This window comes from Colossoma macropomum, unplaced genomic scaffold (assembly GCF_904425465.1).
Source record: "Colossoma macropomum unplaced genomic scaffold, Colossoma_macropomum, whole genome shotgun sequence".
NCBI classification, from domain to species: domain Eukaryota; kingdom Metazoa; phylum Chordata; class Actinopteri; order Characiformes; family Serrasalmidae; genus Colossoma; species Colossoma macropomum.
In genome coordinates this window covers 459240-482071 of record NW_023495565.1, presented here as the reverse complement: position 1 = coordinate 482071, position 22832 = coordinate 459240, and the positions used below count along the sequence as shown (strand labels likewise).

General features: G+C 37.9%; 1 protein-coding gene across 1 annotated transcript; it reads right to left on the bottom strand.

The window, feature by feature from the left end:
• Positions 1 to 2769: 2769 nt before the first annotated feature.
• LOC118802465 (probable global transcription activator SNF2L2) lies at positions 2770 to 20414 on the bottom strand. The gene is made up of 6 exons (XM_036563018.1): positions 20043 to 20414; positions 13876 to 14105; positions 13366 to 13471; positions 12938 to 13039; positions 12685 to 12817; positions 2770 to 3982 (listed from the first exon to the last, which is right to left on the bottom strand). Exons 1-6 carry the CDS (start codon positions 20124 to 20126, stop codon positions 3831 to 3833), a joined length of 807 nt encoding a protein of 268 aa, XP_036418911.1. The 5' UTR covers positions 20127 to 20414; the 3' UTR covers positions 2770 to 3830.
• Between the last annotated feature and the right edge of the window lie 2418 nt (positions 20415 to 22832).

Below are 22832 nucleotides of genomic sequence, written 5' to 3'. Positions count from 1 at the left end.
TTAAAAGCAGGAGTAGTGTTCAAATTACAAAGCTATCTAGGCTGACGTTTTGTGCAGGATGGTAGTTTCAGGCAATCAAGACTTTTCTCACAATACCTAATTAGATCTTAGTTTTCTGTTAATTTTGGTATTACTGGCTTCCATTGCGGAATCACAGCGTCCAAGCTCAACATATAAGAAGGAAAATGATAAACTCTTCATTGTGCCACTACACACTTAACAGATGCCTTCCGTACTAATGAAATAGAAAAAAATTATATTTCCTCCCATAAAAGGTCTACAAAAAATCATAGTTAAGCCTCTGACATTCTGTCTTTGTATACACAGGTTTATTGATTCTGTCTGGAAGCTGACAGGGTGGCTTAACCATGGCAGCCTAATAAACTTCTGAGCTTCAGCAGACTTTTCAGAAAGGCTTGATAACGTTCACAGACTGTTTGGATATGGTTGTGTCCACACACACACACACACACACACACCTTCTAAACCGCTTATCCCTCTTGTTCACTGTGCAGGAGCCTATCCCAGCTGCCATTCCATTTCAGGGCAGGCACACAGACATATACATTCACACACACACACACACACACACACACACAAACACACACACACACACACACAGACACCCACCCAGGGGCAATTTAGCATCTCCAATTGGCCTAACTGCATGTCTTTGGACTGTGGGAGGAAACCGAGTACCCAGAGGAAACCTACACACACCATTTTTTAAATTGCTGCATAGTTAATTTGTTGAGATGTAAACAAAGTCATTCAGAGTGATTTGATGTGAAATTGTATTGTACAGAAATGTGCCAACTCAGATTTCTTTAAATTGGTGGTGATAGGAGCCAGCGGTCGTTAAATTGGTGTTTACATTAACACCACATGGTGGCACATGCTGCATACATTTACAGTCTATAACTTCCATATATGGCTGATGGCTATGTTATCAACATCCTTATTCTATGAAAAAAAGCTCTCTTGGAGCTGATTATTAGTTATTGCTATTATTATTAGTGGCTTTGTGCGTAAAACTGTCCTTTTACTTATAGAAATAATAAGTTGCAGCAAGTATATACTTTTATACAGTATCTATTATGGTACTGAGCAAAAATTTAGCAAGAATGCTTTTGGGCTGTTTGTGTCTGGGACATTATAAGAGGATTAAAATGGACCCATCACCAATCCACTCCCATAAATTCAGATTGTCCAATTGTAGCTTAGTGCCTGTAACCAGGGCTGGGCACCTGAGATAAGCTTTCAAAAACTTGCAGTATACCTCTGCCTTGACCTCTTAAGTTGTGTCATCATTTTGTAGCCATCATCATGTCCATATTAGCAACTTAAGGTCTAAGCTGATTTTCTCTATGATAAAAATGAATAGTGTTTTGGAAAATTGTAACTGTTGCATCCTATGCAAACTAAAATGTTTCAAAGCTAATACGTTTAGCTGTACATACAATTTTCCTCCAAATATCACTGGATTCTCCAAATTATGAGGTTGTTAAAAAGCCAAAATACAACTATTGCTACATGCAAGCTAAAATTACACTGAACTGACATCATAAGTCTGGCAACTTCACCAAAATATCCCAAAGAAACAGCAAGCTTTGCCAAATGTGGAAGTTTTAGGCTGCAGTTTGAGTAGCTTAGGTTTGTATACAATAGCATTTAAGTTTAACTATAGACTTAGTTTCATGTGATGTCATTTCAGTGTGTAAGAGCCTGTATATAGCATTGTCCGTATTTTAACTGCTAAACAACTTTTCACTTCAGAGGATCCTGTAACACTGAGAGAAAAAATGTGCACAGGACAAAATGTATGGCTTTGTGGCATTTTATTTTACCACAGGATGCAACAAAAGCTATTTTTATTATTTTTATTATTTTGAAAATGATCCCTGACTTCAGAGGTCTATTTGTGTGTGTTTCTATAGATTACAATATCACAAGAGCTGGGGATAGGAGTTGGCTAAATTGGCCAACTACCAAATCTGGCTAGCTAACAAAGTCTTTTGATGCTATTTTTTTATTGGATTTCATATGCAGCTAAAGCAAAACTAAATTAATATAAATATAGGTAGGAAACACTTTGATGCATTCCAACTGGTACAGTTCATTGTTTACTAGCTAACAAGTTAGCTAACACTGAAAATATTTTAAGAATTTAAGACCCAATTAACTCTAAGTTATCGTTAAAATGCATAGAGTAATACATTTACCTGCCCTGGCTTCTGTATTGGTTGTTATTTGATGAAGCTTTTTGCCTGTATCTGTAGGTCTGTAGGGTTTAGCCTCTATATTTAGCTATCTAGCATCAGGCTGCAGAGAGATCATGATGTTATGCAGCCTTCAAATTCATACTGGAGATCTTATGTACATTTATACAAGGAAATGTACTTTTTATGTACATTTATACAAGGAAATCCCTCATAAATCATTTACCACTGCCACTGAAAACTCTGTACTTGCTAGGCTGTACTTGTTATCTGGGGTTACCTCAGAAAGACATTTGCATTGAGACAGGCATCGACTGAAAGACTGAGGAAATGATTAAAACGGAAATGAATAAATGAAGTGATAAACAGAGTGATTTGCTCAATCAAGCATTGGCTCCAAGGACCTCTCAACATAATGACCAAAAAAATGAGAGAGAAGTAATTGGTTTGGCTACAGAGGCTGAAGTCTGATAATAGTCTGTTATCTGCAACACAGAGTGATGAAAGCAGACAGTTAAGAAGAAATGAACCATTCTGATGCACAGGGAGCTCAGAGGTATTTATAAAAAAATGTTTATTATCAATTAAGATGATTTGAATCAAACCTCATTGCACTTTCATGTCATATAAACCTTAAAAACTTTATTTCAAAATCTATCTATAAAGCCATCATCTTTCCCGTCCCTCAAACCTCGACACACAGCTCAACAGTGTATTCATTAGGCGCCTCTCTTTGAGGGCAGTTTCCATCCAGCAAAGTACATCGTGCTCCAAGACAAGACAGAGCTCATTACTCATATAGTCAAGACATTGATTGATTAAATACGAGGTGCTATTTGATTCAGTTTTCAGTTTTGTTCTCAAAGATGGATGCAACCTGTGAGGACAAGAATGCACAAACGGGAATGCTCCAGGTTCTTACAGACACAAAAGAACCAACAGAAATGGCAATATCTGGGATAAATGAGATGCAATGGCTGGCAAACATCAATCACGCCATTGAAAAGTGAATGCTTCTGTTAAAACGTTCACGTCGTAAAACTCATTTCAGTTTACTAAAATTATTTAAATAAAAAGACAAATTTCTTCACTTATTAGAGTTGTCCCATTCCCAATTGTCTTTGCATTTATTACAACAGTAACATACAGTTGTAAAATGCAAATGTTTGGGCTTCTCTGGTCAAATGACATATTTTGTTGATTTTCTAAGTGAAAATAAGTTAATACATCATCTCCATTTTAAAGTGCTTCTAAAAAAAAGTGCAAAATTAAAAATAAATGTTAGCATATATCCAATCACCTTTGTTTACTTGTTTGCTTTGCTTCTTATCATTGCCACAACAGGTGTAACTTTATATTGTAAGCATACGTCAATTACTATATTGATGCTGAAGGCTGATGTTTTGTATTTTGATTACAATGTAATCCAATTAATAGTATCTGAATGCATTACTTAGCATCCTGTAAAAAGGGATCAAGTCTGCCACCAATTTCAGAACATTGCATTCACTGAACCAAGTCACAGAAAAATGAAGTGATGGATGAGTTGATCATTTTCCAATGATAGCAAGATGATTGAGTGGTATGAGGCTCGTGTTCAGAAGAAGCGATTCAGCCATCTTCCAGGCCTGTGTTATCCCCCTGGTCTTCAGCACTATCCTCGTCGCTGTAAATATCTTTCACTTTAGCGCTGGAATTAGCAGGAGCAGTCTTACTTCTCTCTCTGTTCTTGTCAAACTTTGTGTTTGTTGCTTCCGATTTTACTGAAAGAAAATAAGAAAAATCATTTGTTTCACTAACTGCCCAAACTCCATTCCTTAAGCCAACAAGAAAACACATATTTTATACCATGCTGATTTTTTGTTTCTTCTATTTTTTGCACGTTTTTACATATAATTGTTTCACATTTTCGAACTGAGTAAACACAAAATACTGTTTTTAACAGATCATTGCATTTATTAAAGGAAAAAAGTTATCCAACACCAACTAGCCATGTGTGAAAAAGCCCCCTTCAGTTATTCAATCAACCAATTAACCTAATTTTGGATTAATTTAATTAAACACACACAGACCTCATTAATCTCAGTCATGTTGAATCTAAACATCACTTAAATAGAATTAAATTACCTTGCCAGCAATGTGAAGTAGGCTAAAAACATATCTGAAACATATTAGTCTTGAAGGGGTTACAAAGTCGTTTCTAAGGCTCTAGGACTCCAGCAAACCACAGTGAGAGCCTTTACCTTCAAGTGGAAAAAACTTGGAACACTGGTGAATCTGTCCACCAAAATTTATCCAAGAGTGTAGCGACAACTCATTAAGGAAATCATAAAACAACCCAGAGAAACATCTCAGCAACTGCAGGCCTTGCTCACCATTCATGATTCCACCGTTAGAAAGAAACTAGGCAAAAATGGTTTCCATGGGAAAGTTGCAAGGCAAAAACTACTGCTAACCAAGAGGCCATGAGGTCTCTTTGCCAAAAAACATGTACTTTTTTTGAAATAATGTTCTATAGACTGATGAGTCTAAAGTGGAACTTTTTGGAAGACTGGGGTTCTGTTACATCTGGCATAAAACTAACTAGGGCTGCATGATACTGACATAACATGCAATGTTCAAAGAAGCTGTCAGATATCACCATGACGATATGAGAAGCCATAAATTATCATTAAAATAATGTGTCTCTGGCTGGATGTAATGCAAGTGCAGGCATTTTTTTGGGGATGAGTACCTAACCTCTCTTTAAACCTCTCTTTAAACAAATAGCAAAATACAAAATTACAAAAGCACCATTTAGTATTCTGCAAAATAAAAAGATTTTTTTTTAATGTAGGCATGTTCTCCTTGTCTTATATTACATTTTGTATGAGGATCCAAAGTCATGTGTTGTGATAAATATGCACAAATAGAGGATATCAAGAGAGGGTAAAAATGTTTCATGCCACCCTACAACTTCTTCATTTTTTCTTCTTTTTTCTTTTACATTTTGTTTTTGTACTATTGTTAAGTACTTTTAGTAATAAAACCTGTAATACAATAAAATAAAAATGTTTTACCTCTATGACCCTTGACACCACATAATTTTCAGTGACTACAATGCAGATGTAAGGCTGGCTTGAAATCTACATGAAACTAAATTGCACTTGAACTGTTTAACGTAAAGCGTCCCGCAACTCATTTGAAACTCCTGGTGTCGGAAACTGGCAAACACCAATTTTCCTACTTGTTAACTGCCTTTGAATAGTCGACAAAGCTGTAATTACAAGTCGGAAACTGTGGATTCTAGATGATACATGAGTTTACAGGATGTGACATATAACGCGACCTTTCACCTCTTCCGCCCCTGAAAAACTATAAACTTAGTGACTATATACCTGATGCACTTCTCTGTGCTTTTTTTAATATACCAATGAAAAAGCAGAATACCTTTTTCCAGACCTCCTTGCTTTCTATCTCCACATGGTTATACATGGAGTATTTTTGAACACGCATTTTCTAGCATTTACTTCGTATTTACTAGTTAATTATCTGATACGTACAACACTCCGACGAAGAGCCGAACGCACGCCGAACGACATATACGATTGATTTCACCGGATCGATGGACAAGAAAATAAAACAAAGACGGTTTATTAGGCAGTTGAAAATGAGACCCCCTGACTGACTTTATGCAAGGTTGGGAGTTTTTTATTTTGTTAGTTTCCGGAGCCATGACACCAAACTCGAGTTTCCAGAAGCTAACGTTTCTGTACCCAGCTAGTTTAACTAGCCAACTAACGCTAACAACTGTTTTGTAACGGCTGCTTGTGCCATCGTCTATGCTTCGTTAGCTCGCTGTGATTGTGATCTGCAAAGCTACATTTGTTGTCTCCTCTCTTGACACCTCCTAAACTTTGCACAGTGATTTATTTGGGATCCAAATGATGAAATTATTACAGAAGAGGAACATTAAAACCACTTCCTTGTTTCTAATCTCTTTGTCCATTTTTTTCAGCTCCACTTACCATACAGATGGATTTTGTATTTCTGCAATTGCAGACTGTAGTCCGTCTGTTTATCTGCATACTCAGCCCCCTTTTACCTTGTTCTTCCAATGGTCAGGACCCCCGCAGGACCATCACAGAGAAGGTGTTATTTGACTGGTGGATCATTCTCAGTGATGTGGTGGTGGCGTGTCAGTTTGTGTTGTGCTGGTATAAGTGGATTAAACACAGCAGTACTGCTGGAGTTTTTAAACACTGTGCCCACTCACTGTCCACTCTATCTTGTTGGTCCATCTTGTAGATGTTAAGTCAGAGACTCTTTTGCTGCACAGTTTGTGTTGGTCATTAGTCCTTCATCAGTGGTCACAGGACGCTGTTGGCTGCATATTTTAGGTTGGTGGACTATTCTCAGTCCATCAGTGACACTGAGGTGTTTAAAATCTTCAGCAACGCAGCTGTGTCTGATCCTCTCATACCAGCGCAACACACTAACATGCCGCTACGATGTCAGGGTCACTGCAGTGCTAAGAATGATTCACCACCCAAATAATACCTGCTCTGTGAGGGATCCTGACGATTGAAGAACAGGGTAAAAGTATGCAGAGAAGCAGATAGACTGCTTATATAAGTGTAGCTGATAAAATGAACAGTCAGTGTAGATAGAAGGAGTTGTACTTAATGAAGTGGCCAGTCAAGAACTTTAGATGCTTGAGTAAGCAGTGGCTTATTATTCTGGAAACCCCCTTCACTTTTTTAATAAGAATGATTTTTTAACAACGAAAATAAATCTGAAATATTTTCATGTGCAAAATAGCAAAAACAAAACTGAATAAATGTCTGCCAGTACTGCTTTCTATAACCAGCCCTCCAGGCCAGGCAAAAACTAAATGTTGCTGAATGCTGCTTTACGTGTTTCTACAAGGCTGCAGTTGCCTTCTTCAGCAGCTTTTTGTTCTAATTTTTCATTCCACCTTAAATGGAGCAGATGTACAGGTGTCTGAATGTACATGCTGCATCATTTAAGGTGGAACAGGAATTTGGCATAAGAAGGCAATCTGAACAGCTATCAGTACTAGCTGTTTCAAGGCTTGTTTCGCACACAAGGCCCGAGATTGTGGCCTTGTCTGATGCAGCTGGCTGAGTTTCTCAGGTGGTACAGTGTGGCAGTTGGTGTCCTTGTTAAGCTAAGGCTAGTCCTTTATGTCTACTTCCTTGACAATAACAAAGTGGACTACTTCAGATGAAACTACTAGACAGCAAAATTTGATTGAGACTGCTGCTTTTTTTGTAACTGAAAGAAACTTGACTGAAACATCCATGGCGGAGCTGAACAGGATAATGTTATGCTATGTGTGGTTTGCACTGTTTGTGTGTTGCGTTATCTCTGTCCACTGCATGTTCCTTTAGATACGTTATAAAGGAGGGGAGAAGTAGCCTGTGGGTGGGAACCAGTTGCTAAATTGGGGAGGAACTAAGTAAAAATCCACCCATAATATAAGCGCTTTCAGCACACAAGGAGGCAACCACATTCACTGGTTTCTTCTAGGTAGGCCTAATATAGATGCAGTACTAAAAATGTAAGTTAGGAGAACTGACTAAACTAAGTTGAAAAAAACTTTAAAAAGCTATGATGGTTAACTTAATTTCAACCTGACTTTTAATTTTTTACAAAGAAAAATGTAAAAAAAAACTACAACAGCTTAATCCCACCAGTAGCTATACTGTACTATTAAAGTTAATACAAATTTGCAAATGGCAAAATTGTTCTAAAAAATGGCAAGCAGCAGTAGTGAAGGTAAACAAACCTGATCATGTCTATGCAAACCCTGATTCTGATCCCATGATACAAGTCAACAACAGATTCCTCCCAAGTTAGACAGGTAAGAACACAAATTAGTTAACTGGTTGGCTACTTGGGTGATCTGAATATCATATCAGGCTGATTACACTGTCTGGGTTAGATCAGGTGAAATGAAGGAGTCACAATGAAAATTGGTGAGAATTGTGTTCTCATGTGGAGAACATCAACACTAGAGGGCATCAGCACACTTACTGAAATATACTGTAAAAATTACTGGCTCTGAGCTGCACTTTCTTGCCAGTGCTGACAACTGGGCAAACCCTCTGATGGCAACTTTATTATACAAATCAAGTATAGCATACATAAAGTTGAAACAATACTGTCACAGACTTAAAGAAATAATCCATCGTAGTTACTTAAAAATATTTTTAAAAATGTTTTTGGTGTTTTTTGTGTTCAATGTGTGATTCTAAGGTTACAGTGCAAAAATTACCTCCCACAGGGTTTTATGGGGCACAGAACAAGACAGCAAGAATGCTGTTAGAAATTATACCACTAATAAAGCAACACAAAATTTAACCGCTATTTCAATTTAATATGCTCTGTGAGGGTTCATGGTTCTGTGTACACTCTTAAAAAAGATGGTTCTTCAGGGGTTCTTTAGCAAAGACAATAGTTCAGTATAGAACCAAGGACAGTCAAAGAACGCTTTGCATTTTTCAATTGTTATTTGCATCATGAAAAGGTTTTGATTGATGGAGAATGTGTTAGATATGGTTCTGTATAGAACAGTGATTGGCGACCGAACGTTCTTCTGCTCATATAGAACCTTTTTTAAAAAGGTTCTATACAGAACCATCTACAGCATACAACTGAACTCTGTGTTACTGCGCCATGGCATGAAAAAACCTTCTGCTGTTAATGGATTAATCTTTGTAATGCTGATTACACAGAGCACCAAGTGTACTGATGAAGTAAGAACCCATTTTTGTTTAAACTGAGGGGCTGAAAACTTATTTTTCTCAACTAGAACTAGGCTGGTCAGCTAGCCAACAGGCTAAAAGATAGGAATCATGCTAAACAACACCAACATTAATATCACAGGCTTGAACTGAAGTACTCACAATATGATTCACTGAAAAACGGCCATTTAAAAGTCTAAAGAATGTCACCTGGATGGCTTACACGCTTCAAATGTCCATGTTTTAGTCAGAAGTAGCATCAAACCCAGGCTGAATTCCAAACTCCATACTCCCTAGCTAAATAGTGTGCTGTGTAACATTAAGTTTAGAAATTCTAGCTTCTGCTGTCAAATAGTGCACTGCTTGTCGAGTATCAATGTGGATGATTCCCAAATGACCATTTTTAGGGATATTTGCATTGTTGGGGTGCAGGAGTCAGTATTTAAATTCCTACGTAGTGCACTATGTAGGGAGCAGGGAGCCGTTTGAGATTCAGCCCCAGCATGAGAAAAGTGGCATCGTCAGACTGGCAGAGGAAGACTCGCAGTAGTAATTTGGTGATCAAAAAGTACTTATAAACTGAAAGTATTTGCATTAAACAGTGCTATGTTACGTATGTTCACTGTTATCCAAAAAATTGTAAAAAATTTGTAAAAAGTGATTGGCGACTGAACGTTCTTCTGCTCCTTCAGCGGTCAGTGGTTGCTTAGCAACAATACCTCACTGTAAAGGAATTATATTCATTGGTGGAATACTTTTTTAATGTTGATTATTATTAATAATAACTTAAATAATTATCTAAAACATTGTGTATTTTAATATATTTTATGTTGGCCGCTGTTTTATAAAAGCAGTAAGCCACTTGAGGCAGTGCGTTACTTTTTTTAAAGAACACCCTTCTCCGTAATGAAATCGCAGTAACCCATGGCCTCATGTGGCTTATTGCTTTAATGTTATGCAAAACACATTCGGGGAATGCATTAAAATACTCATTAAATTAAATATTAAATTGCTGTAATTCGTTATTAAATGTCCATAATAGCTAAATGTATTGGAGAATATGTACTTTTTATATTTTGTTCAGTATTGCATTTTTAAAAATGTAATCTTTCAATATTTTTAAAAAGTTATTTTTTCATAATTTAGGTTTCATGTAGTATTACTGCATACACATTAATTTCTGCATGCAGTATTTGAAGCTACACCATGAGTTTAATCCATTTCATAAGCCTTTTTTATCCTGTATTTTCTCAAAAGGAATTGATTTTATTTCCTCAAACTTTTGTCTGAATAAAAGCTGCTGTATCTTATTAACATATAAAGATATGTGGTTTAATAATTTAAACGTTAGGTATTTGAATAAGAAGCACACAATGAATTCCCAAATAATGTGTCATATTAATAAATTATATTGTATAACGTGTTGTCCTTTCTTCAAAGATCATACAGTTGTATGCAAAAGTTTGGGCGCCTCTGGTCAAATTACATGGTTTGTTGATTTTCTTAGTGAAAATAAACACACATTATCTATAGAGAACACACTTCTGCACATTTCTAACCCACAATTACTGTTTATTTGCTGAATTTAACACAGTGGGGGGAAAAATACAAAATGTGGCTTGTGCAAAATTCATGGCACATTTTATATGTTTTATTTTTTTTTTTTTACAATATATTAAACTCTAAAATTTGCAGAAAAATGTTATATTTAAGTTCGTTCCCTGTCAAGGATGTGACTTATTTTCACTTTGAAAATCAGCAAAACATATTTGACAGGGGTGTTAAAATGTTTCATTCGACCGTGTTCTTGTATTTCTCATTGTTGGGGGATTTATTATACACAGAATCTCTTAAGGAGGTAACAAATATCCTGCCCTGCTGGCCATCAAAAAAATGGAATTCCAGTGCTTTTCTATTTAGAGTTTTACTGTTTGTTCAGAGACCTGGTCAAACACCTCATGTTAAAAAATAGTAAACCATGAAGTGGTCATAGTACATTTTTTTATATGTTAATTAAACATGTGCTTTTAAATAAGTGTAGCTTGAAATACTGAATGCGGAAATGAATATTTCTAATTGCCAGAAATCTAGAAATACGACCTATATTTTGCTACATATATTAATGCAAATAAATTATTATTAATACAAATATTAAAATAGCAAATTTTGAATAATTTGAGATAAACAGTTCATCGTCTAATAAATGAAGCTCTTATGGTCATTTATTAACATGAAACCAGTTCATATAAAGTGAAATATTATTCCTAGTGTTGTAATTATACTCTCATATTCTCATGCTGTAAGCAGTTAAACTTACAGAAAAACAAATTTAAAGAAATATAAAATATTTAAAGAAACTATTGTAAAAGGCAACTTAAAATACAAATTCAAGTCCAGAAAAGTTTGGACAGTAGGTAAAATGTGAACAAAACAGAAAGCAGTGATGATTTGTAAACTGTCTCTTGCATGTATTTGAAAACAACACAAAGAAGAGATATTTAATATTCTACCTTATTAATGTTATTGATTATTGTAAATATACGCTAAATCAAAATTTGATGCCTGCAACATCTTCCAAAAAGTTGGAACGGGGCAGTGCAAGACTGAAAAGTTTGTGAACTGATCAAAAACACCTGTTTTGGAACTTTCCACAGATCCATCCATCCATCCATCATCTAACCCGCTTATCCTTCTGCGTCGCAGTACTTTCCACAGGTAAACAGGTAAATAGGTAAACAGGTAAAAAGGTAAACAGATGAATAAGTAACAAATGATGCTATCATGATCAGATATAAAAGGAGGTCCCCCACTTCAGACAATGTTACTCAGTGTATGACTGCAAGGAATTTAGGGATTTCACCATCTACAGTCCATAACATTATTAAACGATTCAGAGAATCTGGAGAAATCTCTGTGCATAAAAGGCAAGGCCAAAATCTATTATTGAATGGCTGTGACATTTGATCCCTCTGACAGCACTGCATTAAAATTCTTTAATGAATATAACCATATGGACTTGATAATGCTTTGGAAAACCTTAGTCAGTGACCATAGCTTATCGCTGCATCTACAAATGCAAGTTGTGTGACTACACAAAGCAGAAGCCATATATCAATATCCATATATATCAACACACACATTCCGCTGATTTCTCTGGGTTAAAGCTCATCTGAGATGGGCCAAAGACAATGCAAGGCCACACTGCACAGACTGCCTGCAGTCCAAACCTGTCTCCCATTGAAAACATGCGCAGCATAGTCTATGACAACGAACACTCCATACTGTTGAGCAGCAGAAGTGTTTGCAAGCAAGAATGGGAAAACAAATCCACTTTCACAACTGCAATAACTGTGGCATCAGTTCCCAAATGATTACTGAACATTGTTAAAAGTAAAGGTGATGTAACACAGTGGTAAACATGCCCCATTTTATTTTTTGAACATGTTGCAGGCATCACATTTAGAATCATTGTATACATGCAAAAAACAAGGTTAATTAGTTAAACCATATAGGTTAGAAAATTTGTAAAATAACTTGTCTTCAATTTTCAGTTGAATAGAGGTCAAAAAGGATTTGCAAATCACTGCTTTCTGGTTTTTTTTTTTGCATTTTACCGGCTGGCCCAACTTCCGTGAAATTGGGTTTGTATGTGTTGAAAAGAAAACACTCATGTTTGAGGAACTTTACATTTTCTTTCAGTGTGAATTTTGTCTTACGTTCTAGATTTAAATGATCAGCACAGTCTGCCTCGCTGCCTCCGACTGCATCGTTGTCCTCTTGGTGGATTTCTACTATCCGTTGTCTTGCACTCTCAAAGACTGACTTCAGGACAATGGAATCCTCAAAGATCTGAGAAAGAGGTTAGATATTACACTTACTAAGCAAGACTCGTCTCTAGAAAGTTTAGAGAAATTAATATTCAAATAAGTCTAACTTTTAGTGGCCCAAGAATAGGTACTTGAGGCCCACCTGAGATCCCTCCAGGTTGTAAGTTTGAGCATTGTGGCACATCTGTATTATATCTTTCTCCAAGTCTGCAATGCACCTGTACTTGTGGTTGCGCACTCTTTCCTGCACAAATAAAATGCATGTTAGAAACAAATGCAACGTAACAAGTGCAATATAGGAAGTTCACATTTAAAACTAATCTATGTGGTGTCATACAATCACAAAGAAACAAAATTAGCATGAAAACACAATCACACTTCTATTGATTTATGATTACATCTGCTTTTTCAAACAGTGGAGGGTGACAGAAAGGTAGATAAGGTGGGGGGGTATGAACAGTGAAGATGAAGAAATGGATCAGTTGAGAAATTAATAGACTGGAGAGTGGCATGCAAAAGTGAATGATCACAATGACAAATTTGAGGATAGAATACAATACTTCAGTTTACCCTGATCCTTCGGAAGTCCACAGGCTTGCGAATAAGCTCATAGTATTCTGGTACCTCTTTCCTTGAAGGCAGCTGAACAAACCCTTTACTGATCTGACGGCCCAACCTGCCGGAGAGTAAGAAATTAGAACACAACAATTGGCTCAGTATGTTACGGCTCAGTATGCTCCTACAACATTATAAATTTGCATTATCTAAGGCGTATAAAATGTATCATTCTTAAAAATAGAGGTGCCAAAAAGAGTTCTTTGTCTCAATAGTACAACCACTTTAGACTCCCTAAAGTGCGTATTTCTTTAAACAACAATTTTTGTAAATGAGATGTATGTGAAGAACCATTTTTAAAGTTTAAAGAATCTTCTAATTGTGTAAGAATACTATACCATTTTTTTCTGAAAACCATACCCCCAAGCTTAGCAGCATATAGGAGCCTTTATTTTCAAGAGTACTTGCCCTTACTAAGGTCAAGTCTTTAAGAACATTTGTAGCATCCTACTTCAGAACACTTACGTGTCTTTGTAGTTCATGACCATGTCAACAAGTGTGTTCATTTGCTTGGTGAGTTTCGGGGGATTTGGTGGTAGCTTCTCGGCCGGAGGCCGACCCCGTCGCTTTTTGACCTTCTCAACGACCTCCTGCCCGGTCTCAGAGGCCTGGTTGCCCTGGTGATCACTTTTTCGTTTCTTCAAACTACTTTCCTCCTCCATATCCTCAGACGCTCCGTTTTGGACGGCCTGAGACTGCAGAGAAAATAATCCAAGAGAATAATAAAGAATGATAAAGGATTTGGGAATAATTGGGATTAGAGGGGATTGGAATGTAATTACGGATAAGTTGAAGCCCATGATGAATTTGAAAAGCTGTGAATAATTTGGAATTATGCGTATAGCATTTTAAGATTAGCGAATAATAGAGCATCTACACTTTGCACACCTGTGCCGGCAGGAACACTGATCTGCGACTCACTTGACATGAGCCATCAAAATGGGTTTCTTAGCATAGCTTTGAATGAGGGTGAAACCCTTGAATCAGGGTCAGTGGTTCACAGTAGACTACAATGATACTAGCATAAAGGTTCTGCTAAACTTTGTTTTAAAAGTACATTGTTCAGCCGCTTACACAAACATTTATAATGTAAGTACTGCTGTTATCATATCTCATAGCCTCCAACTGCATCGTTGTCCTGTGGTTGATTTCTGATACCATTGTCTTGCATAGATAGAACATACCTTCATATGGAATTTCATTTAAGAACTTTCATAAGAGTCATTATATCCTAGGGTTTGCTACTCATCAATTCATCAATCTACAAGCAACGTAACCATTGCTATTGCATCTGCTGTTGTTTTAGGCAGTGCTCAAATTACTGGGAAGCCGGGGGGAGCTTAACTCCCCCAAACAAGATTTGAGCTCCCTTGAAAACAATAAAAACAGAAGTTTGAGAGATCATTTACGTGGCAGTCATACTCCAGTCTAGCTCTTCTGCCACCTTCTGTCCTGGCTCTTCTCCAACAAGTCCAGAAATTCCAAGCTCATTCCAGAGCTTCTTCATTTCTGCCCTGTGGTTTTACATGCATAAAAGTAGGAAAACTGCAACTATTTGCATGTTTGAGTTTGTATGGGTGTGATAATTGGTATGTGTTGTAATGTTAGTTAATGCTAAATAAATCCAAGCACATCTTGAAGAGACCCCCACCCCCCGCATCCCCCCCAAAAACCCAGAGTGTACTTCGAACACTATTTATGTTGCCAACTGAGATGCTTTTAAAATCATGAATTTTTCATCATCTCACTGTTATTTTCTGACTCTTGAGGAGTCTGTCTTGCAAAAAGATCCTATTTCTCAGTGGGCTTAGCTACACCTGTTCAACCTTTAATACATGTTTAATAAAAGGCAAGTGTTAGATATCAAATGAAGATGTTCTCATGTTCTCTCTGCTTGTGAGCTACTTACAGCTGCAACTTCATTTCAGTAATCAGTGACTGCTCTGCTTTGTCGCAAATCTGGCTCAAAAAATATAAATTAAGCATTCTTCAGTCAGTTGTAATATGTATACCTTTTGGCAAATACACAAGTACTGTGCAAAAGTCAGCGACTAGCCTTTTAAGTTATTCAGTTTATTCAACTTCCATTCAAAACGGCTATTAAGTACAAGTGTCTAAAAACAACAAATAGGAAGAAGATGCACCCAAAGTTGTCACTAATATCATGTTACCCCTCAAAAAGACACAACATTCACACAAGCATCTACCTCAAAACAGCTGCCATGCAGATTTCTTTCTCATGCATCTACAATGGCTAAAGATGTGTGAGGAGATCAGATGTAAGATAATCCACTTGCATACGAAAGATAAATAAGTGAAAACAAACAGAAGTTTACAAAAAGCTGGAGATCAAAAACAGTTGCCCAAAAACAGTCTGAAACGGGATATCTGAGATTTGGAGTAAGGTTTTAAGCTGTTACAAAAGTTAAGGGTGGACATACTACGTATTGAAAAATTTGATATTTAATTGTTGAGGTTTCTGAGTAACTTTTTTGTTAAATATGTTTTCTACTTTTCTCCTGGTGTCTCCTCTGTCTTGACTGGAAATTAAATAAATAAAGGGGTGGTTTCTGACTTTTGCACAGTATAGTATACTGAAGGGTCTGAGGAAAGTATTTTGTCTGATTCAAACATGTACATCAGTTGCACATAAAATATATTACAACACACATTGAAATTGTGCAGATGCAATATATTCTATGCATTTTGATGTACACATTTGAATCAAGTAAATTCAGTGTGTCAGTTTTTTCAGTGATTAAGCAAGTGTTACTAATTTGTTCTAGAATATAAGCAAAGAGCAGTACTTGGAAAGATGTGTATACCTGCACATTCCATTTCACGGACATACAGGCATGTGAAAATAGATCAATGAAGATCAAAGCCTCTGCTTGTCTTAGCATGCTTCACTAAGCAAGCAGCCTTAAAAGGCCCCCAAACCCCTGTAGTATGAGTGACTGCTTTCACTTTCAGTTAATATTTGATAAAGCAGCACTTCCTAATATCCCGCAGGCTTTAAATGATCTCTCGCAGAAGAGCATTAAAGGAATGCTCTAGCATTTCTCATCCTAATCTCCATCTGCTGCATTTGTAGTATACTGTCGATTACCATACACAACCATTTCAACACGATACCCTGTACTTAGGAAGGAACAGAAAATCCTTTGACTCAAAAGTATATTTATAATAGAAGCCAACGGGCAGATGCTCAAGTGTCTATTGAGTAAACAGGTTTCCTTTTCATGATCACGCCACAGCAACTTGCCTAGGGCCTGTCCATGAAAAAGTTCAAGCAAAACTTCATTTTATACAACCATGCAGATTTCAAAGCTGTCAGAGCACTTCTGTTATTTGTTTACATGTTACACATAACTGTCCTTATGCAGGAAAAAGTTTGTGAGACAAAAAATTGTAAGAAAATATGGGTCTGAAAAAATTTCCTGTTTAGTTGTAAAGCCATTTTGAACCCATGATAAACCTTTAAATTCTGCATTAGAAACATATAATTCATAGATTTGCTAGAAATGTAGGACTACTACAAAAAAACTGACTAAAAAATTACATTTCAAAGCTTATTATTGCATCTAAAAAAAGCTTAAAAGCGTGCATTCTCCAATAAATGAACCTGTTGGGGCATTTCTTAGCACAAACCCAGTTTCAAAAAAGTTGAGACAGAATGTGAAATGCTAATAAAAAAGAAAGCAGTGATTGGTAAATTCTGTTTGTCCTGTATTCAATTGAAAATGTTATAAAATACTTTACCCTAAATACGCACTTTAGGGAGTCTTGTTTTTTCATTTGATGCTTCCAAGACATTCCTTTGTTTGGCGACTGAAAACACAAATTGATCATGTTTGAAAGTAGATTGTTTTGCCATTCTTCTGTTGTTCAAGTCTTCGGCTGCACAGCAATAGAGTGCTTTTGTTGTCATATTTTTAGCTTAATAAGACAAGTTTTCAATGGTTGACAGTTCTGGACTGCAGACAGGCCAGCTAGCATTTGCACTCTTTTATTACACAACACAGGAATGTAGCTTAGTGTTGTCATGTTGAAATAAGCATGAGTTTCCTTAAAAAAGACGGCACCTAAATATTGCTCCAAAATGTGTTCAGCATTAATGCTGTACAGAGGGTTACCCACTATACCCCCCATACTATGACAGACAGTGGCTTTTGAACTTTACACTGGTCACAGTCTGGGTGGTCCTTTTCTTCTTTGGCCCAGAGAACACAATGTCAATTATTTCCAGTAACAATCTGAAAGGTTCACTTGGCAGACCACAATACAAGTTTCCTTTGTGCACAAGTCCATTTCAGCTGAACTTGAGCCCAGAGAAGTCGGTAGCGTTTCTGGACATTGTTAACATATGGCTTACACTATGCACAGTCTCACATTTGCATGTGTGGATGCAGCAATGGACGGTATTTCTTGACAGCATTTTTTCAAAGTATTCTTAAGCCAACACGGTGATATCCATCAAGGAAACATGCTAGTTTTTTTAATGCAGTGCCGTCTGAAGGTCATGGGCATTAACTTGTGTTTTTCAGCCTTGTTCTATATGCACAGAGATTTCTCCGGATTCCCTGAATCTTGATGATATTATGCACTGTAGAGGGTGAAACACCTAAAATCCTTGCAATCCCTGGCTGAATAACTATTTGAACTATCTGAATTATTTTTAAACTGTTGAATTGTTTGCTGATGCATTTTTGGCAAAGTGATGAGCCTTGACCCATCCTCATTCACAAAGATCTAGGCCTTTTCTGGATGCTCCTTCTATACCCAAGCATGATTGCATCACCTGTTTAAGATGTTTTTTAACATTTCACAAGTTTGAAACTGCCCTTGACCCAACTTTTTTGGAACATGTTGCATCAATTTCAGGAGGAGTGTGTATTTACAAAAAAAAGTTGATGTATTTTATTTTATTTTATATACAGGTCAAAGTAAATTTACAAATCACTGCTATCTGTTTTTATTTGCATTTTCTCTACTGTCTCAACATTTTTGGAATTGGGTTTGTAGTTAAAATATTATATATATTACAAATATTGTGAGTGTTGTATTTATACCCACTTAATATTTCAGCTCAGTTCAGTCATTTTTTAAGTGGTCAAAGTCAGTATTTAAAATGCAATAGGACAAAGTTTCATAAATTAAAGTTTATTAAAGTTAAAGTTTCAAAATTCAAAAACAATTGGAGCACAGCTTTGAAATTTTTGCATTCTTGCTTAAAATAAATTGTAGTTTTTGCTTATTTTTTCTCATTGAAATCCATCAGGTCAACAGGGCCTGGACAGGCCGAATGACCCTTATTCTTTTTTATGCAAACTTACAGTGTAAGAATTAGTGTACGGAATTAAAGGGTGAACATTGATCCCATAAATGCAGAGAAATTATTTCATGTGGCTATTGACTGTATGCTGCAGACAGACAGAAACAGATACACATAAAGATAAAGGTTGAAAATGCTGCAGCGTTCATTTAAGATGTTATCTGTATTTCACAGCAGGTAGCAAATAGGTACACTGAGCATTACTGGAAAGCTTCTTGTTGCCCTAGAATGTTTAAAAAATTGGAGTTATGATATTTAGCCAGTGCTTCCCAATGATTGTCAGCTTATTAGCTGTGTTCAGGTAAACATGAAAGGAACCTTTCTCTTATTGGCTAGCACAGTCTAGAGGCTGTCGTCTTTGCCTGTGTTTCCCTTTTTGGCTTATGTGTCTACAGAAGACGGCAGGGGCTGGTGGCATTCTGTGTGAGCCTTTGCTGCTGAGACTGTTTTACACAAAGGCAATTAAAGTGCAGTGATATGCATGCCGCAGCCCCTCTTCTTCTGGCAGGGAGAAGCATGAGAGAGGGAAGAAAATATGAATTCTAAATAAGCCGCTATGCAGGCAGTGCCAGCTATTGATGTCTAAATCACACACACACACACACACACACACACACACACACACACACAGAAACAGTGCAAACATGAAAGAAGAGGCACATCAAGGCATGCACATGCAACACATACATTTGCTGCCCTCAGGGTAGGCCTAATAATGAGAAGCATTATAATGAAATGCAGGCATGCATATGCACAAACATGCACATTCACAGTAATGCAGGGGATCCTGCATGGGAGCAGCAGTCGACCCGAAAACAGAAAAGAGGAAAAAATGCTGTGTTTATAAATGCAATATAACGCAATGCAATTATGCAATAGACTAGCATTGTATTAACATCAGCCAGACAAGCAGGAGTATGCGTCTGTGCGCGCGTGCACGCGTCTGTCTGCCTGCATGCGTGTGCCGTGTGCTGTCCTTGTAACCTCTAGAAAAAAAAAACAGAAGTGTCACGAGCCGTTCGTCTGGGCAATGTTCCCCACTCATCAGACACAGCTCACACCTACACTCTCTCTCACACACACACTCTCACTCTCTCTCTCTCTCTCTCTCTCTCCATTTGTTTGACCGTGCCTGGCATGATACCGCATGCTCCGTTCGTTCGTTCGCGGGATGGAAGGAGAGAGAGAACGAGGGAGGAAGGAAGAGAGTGAGAGAGAGAAGGGAGAGAGAAAGTGATGGTGAGAAGAAGGATAGGAAATGAAGGCGAAGGAAAATGTATCCTTTTGTTTTTTTTACCTGACTGTGGTCTCCAGGCTGGCGCTTGTCTGGAGGCGAGAGAATTAGCAGCCCAGCATTGCAGCGCGCGCTCAGTCTCTTCATCAGCTGATCAACTCACAACGCGCCGGCGGAGAGGGGGGCGAAAAAAAGCGCCCAGCTTTTCATACACAAATCAATTGGCGTTGGGATGATGAGAGAGGGAGAGAGGGAGCGAGGAGAAAGCGAGGGAGAGAGAGAGAGAGAGAGAGGCAGAAAGAGAAGGAGAGCAGAATTGCCGTGAAGTGCCTTTCTCTCAGATTGTCCCCTGTGGAAAGGCCTCGAGCCTCGGCTCCCTCTCCCTCTCTTTCTTTCTCTATGTCTCTCTCCCTCTCTTTCTCGCTCACTGCATGTTTTAATATCGACTGTCGCAATCTGATTTCTTTCTGTTTTTTTCATCCTCGCCCTCTCCCTCACTCTCTCTCCCGTACCCGTTCCCGCTCCCTCTTTTTCTTTAACAGTAGTAGGCTCTTTTTTTCTATGTGTTTCGCAGATAGTGTCCATGAAAGTTGCTTAATGGTCATTCTGGGGTCAGTTGGCTGTGTCAGAGCATCTCTATGCTCAGTGCCCGCGGCTGGGCGTTTACGTCACATCACAAATGGCTTGGAAATCATATCTGATGACTGTAACAAACACGTTGCTCCTCCCTAACCTTTCTGTGCACTCGATGGCATCAGGTTGAGACCACGTCCCAGCTGGCAAATACCCTCCCTCATTCCCACGATGAGACTTTCATTCATGATGCATTTTGTCAATGAGTGGACGCCACTGGACAACTCGGTCTGCGCTGCGAGACTTTTCCCAAGGTCACATGAACGCATGGCCGTGGCTTTCTGAGTTATGTTAGCGTGTCAGTTGGTACATATTACAGCACGTATAATCAATAAGGGAGACCGTCTGTGCTGTTTAACAAGCCTATTCCTGAACAGAAAGCGCGCATATCTCAGTGATTGACTGACAGAGATCACCCTGTCAGGACCGTCATTTTCCTCGATGTGGGCGGGGCCATTTGGGACGAGCCAATCAGGAGCATTGGCAGCCTCTGCGCTTTGTTTGTAAACATTCAACCGCACATTCAGAAAAGCCAAAACAGAGCTAGACTTTATAGAGCAGACTCGCTGACACTATGGGCCAGTTTTCCAGACCCAGATTAAGTCTATGGCTAAACCACATTGGATTTTTAATTGTCATTGTAATTTAGTCCTTAATCCATGTCCACAAAACCAGCCCTGTGATGTATGTCCAAAAGACCGCTGGCATTAAGTAGCCGAGCCTTGTTTGGCGTGCCACTCCACCCACTAGCATCTAGCCTAAATGTTACGTTAGGCTACACTCTTAAAAAATGGTTCTTCAAGGGTTCTTTAGTAAAGGCAGTGGTCCTACATGGAACAGTGAACACTCAAAGAGCTATTTGCATGCTTAAATGGCTCTTTGCATGGTGAAATGGAGAATGTGGTGTATGTGGTTCTATATAGCACCAAAAAAAAGGTTCTGCTATTGTTTTGATGTCAAGCTTGTAATGAGAAGAATCATTTTCGTTGCTATATAGAACCATTTTCAAAACTTTGCATGTTCTCCCCATGTCTGCATGGGTTTCCTCCCACAGTCCAAAGACATGCAGTCAGGTCAATTGGAGATGCTAAATTGCCCACAGGTGTGAGCGTGTGTCTGCCCTGCGATGGACTGGCAGCCTGTCCAGGGTGTTTCCTGCCTTCCGCCCAGTGACCGCTGGGATAGGCTCCAGTGCCCCATGACCCAGGAGGATAAACAGCTTAGAAGATGAATGAATGAATGTTCAGATAATAAAGGATCTGTTTGAGAACCAGACCATGAAAACCATCTTGTGGCTGAATGCAGTCATATCCTCACAGTAATGTTCCAACATCTAGTGAAAAGCTTTCTTAGGTAAGTGGAGGCTGTTACTGCAGCGAAGATCCTATTAATAGCCACAGATTACAACTGTATCTGTGTGAAGGCATCCCTGTCTAGAACATGCATCATTTCACTCCAAAAGTGGATCTCAGCCAAGTCTGATGATGATGTCATACCATTTCTTCCATATGATTGATTCACTGTTTGCCATTTGGAAAGACCAATTCAAAAACAAACCCAGAATCAGCACCTGCTTAGAGTACATATGTAGTACTGGTAATTATGTTAATGACAACTGACTAACAGTCAAGTCTTTGGTATTAAATGGATGAAGAAGTAGGATTTATGGCATTTTTACTTGAAATCCAAAAATTCAAAGATTTAAATGGATGCGTCATTACTGCTTTCTGATGTTTTACCCAGAGACGCTAACTAATTGAAAAGGGTTCTTGTCATTGATTGTCTTTAAGAGAATAAGTATCCCTCCTTCCTGACATCACCACCACCACCACCACTTCTTCTTATGAAACACTATTTTCAGGTTTCAGTGAGGTGGCTTTTCAAAATGAGAATACTTTTATTACATATTTGCCATGGCAACAGTTGAAGCTCCAAGGACAGAACATTGTTTCACTGATCAAATATTAATGCAGCTATATTCTAAGAAACCAAAACATGCTTTTTTTATTTTTTTTTATTATTATTCAAGCTCTGGCTGGTGGTAAATAACTGTTAGACCACAGAAGACATAGGAGTGTATAGTGTGATATGGTGACATGCTGTCATAATGATGTAATTCATATTCATACTTTCCAGTCTGATTGACTGGGGCATTTCTGTAAAACATCTCAGTCAGTTACCATGGCAACACCACGTTTTACTGGCTGCAGAGCATGCAGA

Excerpts from the sequence above, each read along its gene's own strand:
- LOC118802465 (XM_036563018.1), bottom strand. The coding sequence starts at position 20,126 with ATGAAGAGACTGAGCGCGCGCTGCAATGCTGGGCTGCTAATTCTCTCG. Across the intron at positions 13,472-13,875 it reads GTCATGAACTACAAAGACAC|GTTGGGCCGTCAGATCAGTA; the intron begins GTAAGTGTTCTG and ends ACTCTCCGGCAG. Across the intron at positions 13,040-13,365 it reads TGGACTTCCGAAGGATCAGG|GAAAGAGTGCGCAACCACAA; the intron begins GTAAACTGAAGT and ends TTATTTGTGCAG.